This window comes from Lycorma delicatula, chromosome 1 (genome assembly GCF_047948215.1).
Source record: "Lycorma delicatula isolate Av1 chromosome 1, ASM4794821v1, whole genome shotgun sequence".
NCBI classification, from domain to species: Eukaryota; Metazoa; Arthropoda; class Insecta; order Hemiptera; family Fulgoridae; genus Lycorma; species Lycorma delicatula.
In genome coordinates, this window is record NC_134455.1 from 403,406,290 (window position 1) to 403,419,181 (window position 12,892).

Below are 12,892 nucleotides of genomic sequence, written 5' to 3' on the forward strand. Positions count from 1 at the left end.
CTCAAAAAGAGCTAACCGGTAGGCCGACCTGCCTTGCCGGTATATAGCCGGTAGGTGGGGAGGCCTATTTGAGTTTAAAGACACTCCCCTGGGCGGCGTAATACCAATAAGTCGATCCGGCGCAGGGGAGCTGAGAGAAAAAAAAAAGAAAAAAAAAGATATTATTTCTTATAACCTACCGGGTTGGTCTAGTCGTGAACGCGTCTTTCTAAATCAGCTGATTTCGAAGTCGAGAGTTCCAGGGTTAAGTCCTAATAAAGTCAGTTATTTTTATACGGATTTGAATACTAGATCGTGGATACCGGTGTTCTTCGGTGGTTGGGTTTCAATTAACCACACATCTCAGGATTGGTGGAACTGAAACTGTGGAAGAATACACTTCATTTATACTCATGCATATCATCCTCTGAAGTATTATCTTAACGGTAACTACCGGAGGATAAAAAGGAAAAAGAAAAGGAAAGACATCATTTCTTCCGTTCAAAAAAAACAAATTTTCTGTTATATAAATAAAACTGTTTTTAATAAAACGATACTGATATCAAAAAAAGGTAACACACTACATTTCTATTATCAAAATCTGTTATTAATTTAGAATTTTTTTCAAAACATAAATACATATAAAATATATGTATAGAAAATAATAAATAATAACCAATGTTTAAGCGTTCCATATAATAAGCAAAAAAAAATAAATTTGTTACAAAACTCTTTATCGGCCCGATTTCATTTTTTAAACAACGAATAATCATAAAAATTGTATTATTTTTGTAAATGTGATATGTATTACATAAAAATGAGATCGGGCCGGTAAGAGTTTTGTAACAATTTTTTTTTTTTTTTTGCTTATTATATGGAACGCTTAAACATTGTTTATTATCGATAATTGTCTATTACATATATTTAACATGTATTTTTTTTTACAGAACATCCTAAATTCATATCAAATTTTGATAATAGAAATGTATTACCTTTTTTGATATCAGTATCGTTTTATTAAAAACAGTTTTATTATTTTTTTTATTACTTTTAAATGGATCACTTTAGTTCATTTTTTTTTTTTTGGCAAGTTCTTTCTTTTCTTGCTGATTTGTTGTTTTTCAGCTTTTCTTTTTTGCCAGTAATTTCTAAGGGTTTCAGATCTTCTTGCCCTTTCTTGTTCAGAGTACACCCGGCTTATTGTTTTCTTGGGTTTTGATAGGAATCTTGTTTCTTTATTTTTTTAATTTCTCACAGTTTCCAATTTTCGTTTTTAGGTTTTCACGGGTTATGTCTTAATTCCTCCATTTCTTTCTGTACTTCGTATAACCAGTTCGGTCTGCTTTTCTTGTTCCAGAAAAGTTCGATTATCCGTCTGATAAGTCTGGTCTCTTCCTTTTTGAAAATATGTCCTAGTAAGGAAATTCTCTTCTTTCTAAATTTATTAGTTATCGGGATGATAGTTTTATAAATTTCTTCGTTTGGAATAATTCTCCAAATCCGGTCTTTTTTAATGTTTTTCCCGATGCATCGTCGTAGAATCTGTCTTTCAATCTTTTCCAGTTTGTCGGTAAACCTTGTCCGGTAAGGTTCAAATATGGTTTCGCATCCGTAAAGTATTTCCGGTCGGATAACCGAGTTATAATGTCTTATTTTTGTGTTTCTGGACATGCATTTTTTGTTATAGATGTTTTGTGTTTTTATTGTGGCTTTGATGAGTTTATTTATTCTTTCATTCCAGTTCGGATTTTCTTGGAGGTTGTGCGTGATGTTTTCCCCCAAATATTTAGAGTTTTCTACTAGTTCTACGTCATTATTGTTTATTTTTACTTTGCTTATGCATAGTGGGTCTCTCACCGTAATTTTGGTTTTTTCGTATGAAAGTTTTACACCAATTTTTCCTGCAATCTCTTCCAGTGTTGACAGTTGATATCTGGCCTCTTCTATATTTTGGGATAGTAGGGCTAAATCGTCCGCAAAGCCTAGGCGATTTACTGAGATACCTTTTCCAATTTTAACGTTGTCTTTATTTAATTTATTCCAATCCCGTATTATAAATTCAAGGGCACAGTTGAATAAAAGCGGTGACAGTCCATCTCCTTGTCTCAGTCCTGTTTTGATGTCGAATGGTATTATTTATATTAGAAAAAATTTTTTTTTTGAGCGGAAGAAATGATATTTACGAGACTCTTACCGTACGGTTTACAATTTCATTGTAATTTTTTTTGCGTATATATATTTAACATTAGCGATAATTATAAGTAATCAGCTCACCCGGCTAGCTAGTGGTTAACTCGTGGTCACGAATCGATTGTTTAACAGGTGATTCTAAGTCGAAACTAATCTGTCTACTTATTTACGTTTTAAAATTAAAAATGAATTTAAATTATATATAAAAGTGTTTTAATCTAATCAAAAATCTGTAACGTAAGTGATTCTTTTCATTTACATTTTAACTAGAAAGAATATCCTTCTAATGTTAATGGAGGGAGGCATATATGTCTCCACCAATCGTTACAAGTCACCTAAACTTAACGCGTGTAACTTGAGCTCGTTTATCTAATCTTCAGTCTCGTTAACTCTGGATATTCGTTTTACATTTCTCTATAAAAAAAAAAGATAATAATAAACATTTATCAAAATCGGTTTAGTAGTACTGAACGGAAATAGCTGAAATAAGAAATTGTTACACGTTCTACAAACTGATACAATTTTTGAAAAATTGTATATTGGGTTTGTTTTAGGCTGTATGTTTTTTTTTTTTTATGAAAAAAGAGATTTATGAAAATCGTACAGTAGTTTTTTCATGACTTTTGGGTGTTCTAGCAAATAAACTTTCAGATTTCTATTTTAGTATAATCCATCGGGCTGGATTAGTGTTTAACTTGTCGCAAATCAGTTGCGACTTCAGTAATACTGCAACTGAAATATCGGGAATCAAGGGGGTGATGGACAGCTCCTTATGGAGCTGCCGTTCGCCCGTGCTTGCACGGGTGGTGATGAAGAGCGGGGACTCTCGAGCCCCTGAGCTAAAAGACTGAGTCCCCGTGGGGCCGTCTCTCCGGGGGTGTCCCCCTTACAGGCGAAACACAAAGGACCAGGAACGACATAGCCGGGCCTACCATTTCTCGCGTCTGGCGACTAGAGGCAAAGGCACCTCCCGGAACCGTGTTCATGTTTAATTGGGTGTCTGGTTTCTGGCGGCAGGGAGAAAAAGAAAAAAACTAAAGATCAGTTGACAACAGTTTTGAAAACAAAACAAAGTTATCTCATATCTATATAGATCTAAATATTAAACAATGAATAACAGTGTAATTTGATGTTTGGGGTTCAATTAACCACTTTTTTTTGTCTTCAGTCATTTGACTGGTTTGATGCAGCTCTCCAAGATTCCCTATCTAGAGCTAGTCGTTTCATTTCAGTATACCCTCTACATCCTACATCCCTAACAATTTGTTTTACATATTCCAAACGTGGCCTGCCTACACAATTTTTTACTTCTACCTCTCCTTCCAATATTAAAGCGACTATTCCAGGATGCCTTAGTATGTGGCCGATAAGTCTGTCTCTTCTTTTAAACTATATTTTTCCAAATGCTTCTTTCTTCAACTATTTGCCGCAATACCTCTTCATTTGTCACTTTATCCACCCATCTGATTTTTAACATTGTCCTATAGCACCGCATTTCAAAAGTTTCTAATCTTTTCTTCTCAGATACTCCGATCGTCCAAGTTTCACTTCCATATAAAGCGACACTCCAAACATATACTTTCAAAAATCTTTTCCTGACATTTGAATTAATTTTTGATGTATACAAATTATATTTCTTACTGAAGGCTCGTTTAGCTTGTGCTATTAGGCATTTTATATCGCTCCTGCTTCGTCCATCTTTAGTAATTCTACTCTTCCCAAATACAAAATTCTTCTACCTCCATAATATTTTCTCCTCCTACTTTCACATTCAGCGGTCCATCTTTGTTATTTCTACTAAATTTCATTACTTTTGTTTTCTTCTTGTTTATTTTCACGCGATAGTTCTTGCGTAGGACTTCATCTATGCCGTTCATTGTTTCTTCTAAATCCTTTTTATTCTCGGCTAGAATTACTATATCATCAGCAAATAATTAACAACATGTCTAAAGAATGGTCGATCTGGGTCTGCACAAGACTATGATCACCTCAATTACATCTCATTGAGCCGTGAGACGAGTTTGTGCTTATTGTTCACAACAGATTGCAACGTACACGTTAGGAAAATAAAAATAAAAAGTAATTAATATTGGATTAAACATCTTTATAAAATATTTATATTTTAAGTCTGTGTTCAAACATTTTTTTAGTTAATTATTTTTTTTTAAATTAATTTTGTTTTATATATTAAAAAAACATATATATATATATATATATATATATATATATATATATTAAAAGTAGTTGTTAGACAAGTAATAAAAAAACTGATTTTTTTTTAAATTAAAAAGGCCATAAAAAACAAACGACTAGATATAATATATAAAATAATTTTTATTTCAATTTTTATTATATTGTTTTACATGGAGTATTATCTTCTGTTTGAAAACTATGACGATAAACTTACTGCAGATAAGTCTTTTATAAAAAGTTCATTTTGTATTGTTTAAAAAATATATATACTACAAAAGACGTTTTGTCTTTTTTGCCACAGAGATCTTGTATAACTTTTTTTTCATTCTCCAAAAATTTCAAAGTGAAAGAGTTCAATAATTTTTGTAGAAAAATATATAATACAAAATTCCACACGGTGGTACAACATTTCTCGGACGCTTGAAGACAAAATAACAAAGGGATTCTGCGACAAGGGTAGGAATGAGTATGACCCTACAATGTGGCAGAAGTGAAGAGGGGTGAGGAAGGCCTCTTCATTTCCTAAAGCAAACAGAATGTACAGAGAGCAACAAATTAATTTCTCCGCTTTTTACATTTCTCCATTTGAGCATTGTTTTCTTAGTTGATTCGCGCCGTCTGCGTGGTCCTTGTAAAATTCATGTTTCATTTCCCAGTCTTCCTTAGGGAATAAGTCCATCCTCCACAATTCTGAAAACCGAACAAAACTGAGCACAATTCAAATAGAAACTCGTTTAATTTTAAATTAAATATAAACTATTATACTCACGTTTCTTATACATGGATAATTGTTTTATTTTATTTTACTTCATTATGCGTGAATTCACCGAATGAATAATTTTCCAAAATTAAAATTACTTTCATGTTAAAGTTTATTTTCCTGTTTTATTTTTTCCATCATTATGAGACGAGCAACAGTTGTACACATCAATGTTGCTTCATAGTTAAGATAACTATAACTGTTCATGCAAGACAAAAGAGAACACCATATCTCTTTAGAAGAATGAAAGGTAAACGTTTTATAATATTTTAAAAACTAAAAATTTGGCCCAAATATTATTTAAAAACACATGAAGCAATAAAATTATATTCAAGTTTTTTTTTAAATTTAACCAATTATATAGACTAAAAAATACTTAAAAAAAACCTTAATTTTTTTCCAAAATTTTATTTTATCTCTAAAGTAAAGTCCATTCATTGTAAAAAAATTTATTCTCAAAGTTTTACAAATATTTTTTATTTCTCTTAAACTACATATTTTATACTACTTCTCAATATAATCACCACATGAATAAGGACATTTATCGTAACGATACACCAGCTTCAATATATTGATGTCGTATTCTTCTGCCGCCAGTCTATTTAACCACTGATTAACAGCATTTTTAAGCTCATCGTCACCCGTGAATCGCTTACCGCTCAAAAATTCTTTCAATTTCCCCCAAAAAAAGAAAAATGGTAATCAGAAGAAGCTAATTCCAGAATATTCGGTGGGTGATCGTAAATTTCCTATCCAAATGTTCTCAATAAATCACGTGTCGTACCCGCAACATGTGGACGTGCATTATCGTGTAACAGAACGATGGTGTCGGTCAGCCGGCCACATCGCCGATTTTGAATGAAACACTGTAACTTACGTAGAGTTTTGCGGTACGCTTCTGCATTTATAATCGTTCCTAGTGGCATGAAATCGCTCAGAAGTATGCCAAACCGATCCCAAAAGACTGGGGTCATCAGTTTGCGTCCAAGTGGTTTTGGCCTGACCTTTGTCGGTCTGGTTGGTGTTAGAGGATATCGCCATTCATTTGACTACCGTTCTCTCTCTCTGGCGTGTAATACGAAATTCGTGTTTCATCGCCAGTAACAATTAAATTAAAGAACTCATCACCTTTTTCTGTGTAGCGCATCAAAAACTTTCAAAACGGATCCCGTTCAGATTTTTTTGTGGCGTTCCGTTAAGACGTGTACAAACCTTTCTTAAGCCTAAATGGTCACAAACGATGCGACCTATAACAACTCATGAAACATCAGGAAAAATAAGGGTCAGGTCAGAAATCGTTGAGTGAAAATCTTTTCTGATTTCATCATCGATGAGTTTCAACAAGTTCTCTCTGATTATCGTGCATATTAATTCGAGAAGATTATTTGTTTTCCCGCATTATTACGGGCGACGAAACGTGGATATCCTATACCGAAGCAGAATCGAAACAACAGTCGATGTATCTAGGCCAATCAAGTTCCCCAAAACCAAAAACGTTTATGCTATCTCCGTACTCGAGTCGAAAAATGTTGGATACCGTTTATTGGGATCATTTTGGTTAATTTTATGAAACGTGTATCAACAATTACAGCTGATGTCTACTGGGAAATTCTTTCCAAACTGAGATGTACGATCCAAAATCGATGACGGGGAAAACTGTCGACCGGAGTAATCCTACTTCACGACAACGCGCTTCCTCACACCGCTGCCTTAACCAAAAAGAAGATTCAAGATTTTCGTTGGGAACTTTTTGACCACCCTCCATATAGTCCCGACATTGCTCCTTTTCTTGCATTTGAAAAACTGGCTTGGCGGACAACGGTTGGAAAATGACGAGGAAATCAAGACTGCCATTGTTAACCAGTTCAATTACCAGGCGGCAAACTTCTATCCAGAGAGGTTAAAGAAACTGGTACAGCGTTACGAAAAGTGGTTAGAAATGAATGGCGATTACGTGGAAAAGTTAAGTAGATATGTAGTAAACTAAAACTCTAAGTAAAAACCATTTCTCACGAGTTAATTTGTTTAATGACCTTACTTTTTGAATATGCCTCGTATATTGAAAAATTGAATAAACAAAGGAAAGGTGAGGTTGGTTTGCTTGGCATTTCTCCCGCTATTACCCCATTCGGTCACCCTAAAGCATAAAACCGGATGTCTGTGCCACAAACGGCTACTGAGCGTCGTAAGAGTTTAGCGACCATTGTCCTAAATAGCTCCTAGAGCTTACCTAAAAGCGTGAGCGGAATAAGCGTGGTACCATCCATCATTCGCTTTCGTGTCCCAACGCCCACTTCTCATATATCACTAAAATGGGTAGTCGCACTTTGTCAACTACTAAAATATATATGACTATCGATAATTAAATTTATTTCATCAAAGATAGCAATTCGCTGTCACGCCTAGGTCGCTAAATGCTAACAAGTACGTGTCAACCATCAATGCACTTGGAGACTTAATCTGCCTGGTAGCCAGTCATATCTCTCAGCTAGCTTTGTACAGTAGCGCGATAAGAGTCTTTTTCCTTAGGCAAACTACTGATGTCGGTTGAACGAAGCAACCGCATCAAGGAATTCCCACACAATCCGACAATGCGGCTCTCGCCAAATTGACTCGCCGCTTGTGGAGGCCAATTTTCCCCTTGACCTCTAAGTCCCAAGGTGGCCTGAGTTCTGGCCTACCCATCAGTGAAATATCATGTGGTCGTCCGACTGGACCTCAACGCAGACGCACAGCTCATCAGCTACCAGGCGAAACCAAAACAAATATTGGTTTAAATTTACATGGTGGGAGAGCACTCGGGTTTCCGTTACCCTTAAAAACGAAGGAGGCATACCATCCCCCCCCCCAGATCCTGTATGAACTTATACAAGGATTTTCCCTTAGTTGTGGCATCCCATTCCAGCTGCCATGCTTCCATCACAAGGCTCTGCAGCCTATTCCACAGGCGGGAGATGACCAACTGAACGAAATTTAGATTCGGTGCATTGTGATCACCGTTCCGCTCCGGCAATGGCCCGGCTCAAAACCGCATCCCAAATACCTCGGTCTCCTGGCCTCTACAATCTCCATATGGCTGCCCGAACTTTCATCACTGAATCGATTGGGAAACCCTTTCCCAATACGGTGGTAGCCTCGTAGGAAGTTGTTTTACCAATGCATATAATTAGTGCTAGATTTCTTTCCAACCTATGCGACCAAACGGATGCCGCGTAAGAGGTCGTACTTTCGAAGATACCTCGGTACACCATGTACAATGATGTCTCAACACTCAGTAATCCTTTCGATCAATTCTCCTAAGCTTGTACAACAGAGACGGCGTCCGCCGCTACTTGCCTAATATGGTTGCTAACAGTAACTTCTCATCAGGAGTGGTGAAGTAGAAATTTGGAGGACTCCAACGGAAAATTAATAGAAAAAATATTACAAAGTTTTGACTTAAAGAGATTTTGCCAGATAATTACCGGCATCTAAATTACCTCCAATTTTTTGTATAAAATATCTGACGAAATTTAATAGAAAATTATTATTTACATCTGTATATTCAAACTAGTTTATATACACATGGATATCTTTGAAGTTCTGAATCATTTGTAACTTACATTTCTTTGGAGATAGAAAAAACATCGACTATTATATATGTTTATCACAAAAAAGTAACAAAATTAAAATAAAATTTGTAATTTTATTTATAAAACACAATTCTCAGATTATTAATACTAAAATTATATTATTAAAAAGATGATTGATTATTATTATTATTATTATTATTATCTGTGTTCTTATTAAACATCTGTCCTCTATGTCCACCTGTGATAGGCAATTGTTTTAGATAAGGTGAATTCGGAGGCAATTCTTTATTAACTAATTTATCTACCTGGTTAGCATATGCTACATTTTCAAGTAAATATCGAGAAGCCATCGAATATCCGCAGGTTATACTTTCACAATCATCATCACCATTATCATCGTTCCCACGATTATCATCATCATTATCATCATCATTATAATTACCATTAATATTGCTATAATTAATATGTCCATCATTTTCACCACCGGCTGGATTTGATAACTTCTTTAGTGAATTAGTTTTTTTCTAAAACATAACAATAAAAAATATAAATCAAATTAAGACATTAGATAAGCATAATCATATTATTAAAAACATAATACTGATTATATTACTCGTGCATAATGAAGTAGGTTAGGTTGGGTTATGATAGTTTAGGTTAGTTTTGGCCTTTCATTCGGAAGGCCCGGGTTCGAATCCCGGTCGCTATGATACTTTCAAACGATACAAAATTGCATTTCATCTCATTCTCTGAAGCAATACCTAACTGTAGTCCCGGAGGTTTAAAAAGAAGTTAGGTTAGCCTACCGGGCTGGTCTAGTGGTTAACTCGTCATTGCAAATCAGCTGATTTCAAAGTCGAAAGTTTTCAAATCCTAGTAAAGGACAGTTACTTTTGTATGGATTTGAATACTAGATCGTGGATACCGGTGTTCTTTGGTGGTTGGGTTAACCATAAATCTCAGGAATGATCGATCTGAGATTGTATAAGATACACTTCTTCATTTACATACAATTCTCTAAAGTAATACCTTACGGTGGGTTCCGGAGGCTAAACAGAAAAAGAAAGAAAGAAAGATTAGGTTAGGACAATCATAGCACTATATTTAAATCATATGATTATATCAAAAAATATATAACAAAACTTAGAGCGTATAATTTTCTTTCTGTAATAATAATTTCTCAGACTTTTTTAGATTGCCTTTTCATAATTACATCATATTTTATTTCTCTCCACTTTCCAATACATTTTCGTTTTTATATTTCATTTTTCATAAATCATAAAAAATGTATTATTAATAAGTATTTGCTTTTCTCATTAGGAAACAATTATAAATAATATAAATCACATCAGAAATAGTTAGATAAACAAATGCTCCAGCATTTACCTGCATAGATCAAGGTACATCATGGAAAAAAATTATCAGACCACCATCACACAAAATACATAATTATAAAATTAATAAATTAAAAATATATGTGATTAAAGTTCATTTCAATTATTTAAAATATAAACGCATAATAGGGCATTATGCAACGAGCCAATAATGATATAGCATAATGCATGAGTATGACATAAGCTACGACACGAGCTTTGGCAAGTGTCGAAAACCTCACAAGACTGCATTAATGGTCATTTTAGAGAATTGCATACCGTATCTTTTTTTACGCTGAGAAAAAATTGGGATTATTTATTTATTTCAATGACAGAATACATTGTTTACAGCATATTTAAAAAAAAAAAATGTTTTAAACGATATATTTATGAGGCAATTAGTTATAAGTTATGCCTTTTCTTTAATATATATATATATATATATATATATATATATATATATATATATATGGGTGTTAAAGAAGTTACGTCTTCAGAATCCGACATAATTAATAAAAAGATAAACAGTGTTACATAGAAACATTGATCTACTTTCGAATTAAAAACTCTACTTTCTTTCTTTCTTTTCCTGTTTAGTCACCGGAAACACCGAGAACTACGATTTTCCGAATAGAGGTTTTTACTGAAAAATAATATATATGATCTGTTAGCATAAATGCATATTAATTTATTATATAGCTTGAAAATTGAAAAAACGTGTCAAATATTCTTTTTTACTTCCATATACGAAGTAAAGGAAGTATTACGATAGCGAAATATTACGGTTTTCAGATTTCAACGGAAATATAAATTTAGTATCTCGCATAACTCAAAAACGACTAGCCGTAGGATATTGAAATTTTTGATTACAATCGACTGGACCAAAAGTGACCAAAAAAAGTTCGAAATCCAAAACATTTGGATTTTGGACTTTTTCTTAAATGTAGTAGTAACAAACCCTCATTGAGAGATTTTCAACGATATATCTTTTTTTTTGTCTTCAGTCATTTGACTGGTTTGATGCAGCTCTCCAAGATTCCCTATCTAGTGCTAGTCGTTTTATTTCAATATACCCTCTACATCCTACATCCCTAACAATTTGTTTTACATATTCCAAACGTGGCCTGCCTACACAATTTTTCCCTTCTACCTGTCCTTCCAATATTAAAGCGACTATTCCACGATGCCTTAGTATGTGGCCTCTCTTCTTTGAACTATGTTTTTCCAAATGCTTCTTTCTTCATCTATTTGTCCCAATACCTCTTCATTTGTCACTTTATCCACCCGTCTGATTTTTAACATTCTCCTATAGCACCGCATTTCAAAAGCTTCTAATCTTTTCTTCTCAGATACTCCGATCGTCCAAGTTTCACTTCCATATAAAGCGATACTCCAAACATATATTTTCAAAAATCTTTTGCTGACATTTAAATTAATTTTTGATGTAAAAAAATTATATTTCTTACTGAAGGCTCGTTTCGCTTGTGATATTCGGCATTTTACATCGCTCCTGCTTCGTCCATATTTAGTAATTCTACCTCCCAAATAACAAAATTCTTCTACCTCCGTAATCTTTTCTCCTCCTATTTTCACATTCAGTGGTCCATCTTTGTTATTTCTACTACATTTCATTACTTTTGTTTTCTTCTTGTTTATTTTCACGCGATAGTTCTTGCGTAGGACTTCATCTATGCCGTTCATTGTTTCTTCTAAATCCTTTTTACTCTCGGCTAGAATTACTATATCATCAGCAAATCGTAGCATCTTTATCTTTTCACCTTGTACTGTTACTCCGAATCTAAATTGTTCTTTAACATCATTAACTGCTAGATCCATGTACAGATTAAAAAGTAACGGAGATAGGGAACAGCCTTGTCGGACTCCCTCTTATTACGGCTTCTTTCTTATGTTCTTCAATTATTACTGTTGCTGTTTGGTTCCTGTACATGTTAGCAATTGTTCTTCTACCTCAGTATTTGAACCCTAGCTTTTTTAAAATGCTGAGCATTTTATTCCAGTCTACGTTATCGATTGCCTTTTCTAGGTCTATAAACGCCAAGTATGTTGGTTTGTTTTTTTTTAATCTTCCTTCTGCTATTAATCTGAGGCCTAAAATTGCTTCCTTTGTCCCTATACTTTTCCAGAAACCAAATTGGTCTTCTCCTAACACTTCTTCCACTCTCCTGTCAATTCTTCTGTATTGAATTCTAGTTAAACTAATTGTTCTGTATTCTTCACATTCGATATATCATAAATGGTAATTATTTTCATCGGTTCCAGAGTTATAACCATATAGAATTTTAGTTTGAATCTTACAATGGGAAGGGGCATATCGATTCAAATCCGACTTCATCTCCTTTTTTTAACTTTTTTTTTCTAATTTAAATATATTGATTTCTTAAAAATTATTAATTTCTGATTGTAAAAATAAAATTTACAATAAAAAAAATATCAGAAGTTATAATTTTCATTTTAAAAGAAATGTACGTATATAATTTAATAAATAAAAAAAACATTGGTTTGTGTGGAACTACGTTTCTCACGAAATTTGAGCGTGACAACGTTATTGAACTACTAGCTGCAGGGCGTGCCTATGGCACGGTTCCTCCGAGCGGGTTGCCCTGGCTGGCGACGTCTAGGAATGGGATTATTAGGTGTTCAAAATTGATTACCTCTTGAGTAAACACTTTTTTTTAAACGATGAAAATTAATCAAGGAAAAGCGAAAAAATAGCAGCAAATCTTTCCAATTAAATTTGATTTAGATCGGATTAGGCATCTTTTCAAGATTGCACACTCAACATTTTCATTAAGATCTATAATATC

The 12,892-nt window shown here is 33.9% G+C and overlaps 2 protein-coding genes across 3 annotated transcripts in view; one reads left to right on the forward strand and one right to left on the reverse strand.

Annotated features, from left to right (window-relative positions):
- The window catches only part of LOC142317426 (salivary peroxidase/catechol oxidase-like), a 299,683-nt gene that overhangs the window by 126,140 nt on the left and 160,651 nt on the right, over positions 1 to 12,892 (forward strand). The window lies entirely within an intron of this gene.
- LOC142317428 (uncharacterized) overlaps positions 4,541 to 12,892 on the reverse strand; it is a 66,412-nt gene continuing 58,060 nt past the window's right edge. Inside the window, exons 3-4 of one of the 2 annotated variants that reach the window (XM_075353996.1) lie at positions 9,000 to 9,218; positions 4,541 to 5,052 (exon numbers count right to left, since the gene is read on the reverse strand). In XM_075353996.1, coding sequence (XP_075210111.1) covers positions 5,008 to 5,052; positions 9,000 to 9,218 — 264 coding nt within the window. In that variant the 3' untranslated portion in view covers positions 4,541 to 5,007. Of the gene's footprint in view, positions 5,053 to 8,805; positions 9,219 to 12,892 lie in introns of those variants that run through there. The other variant, XM_075353994.1, reaches the window with a different exon arrangement.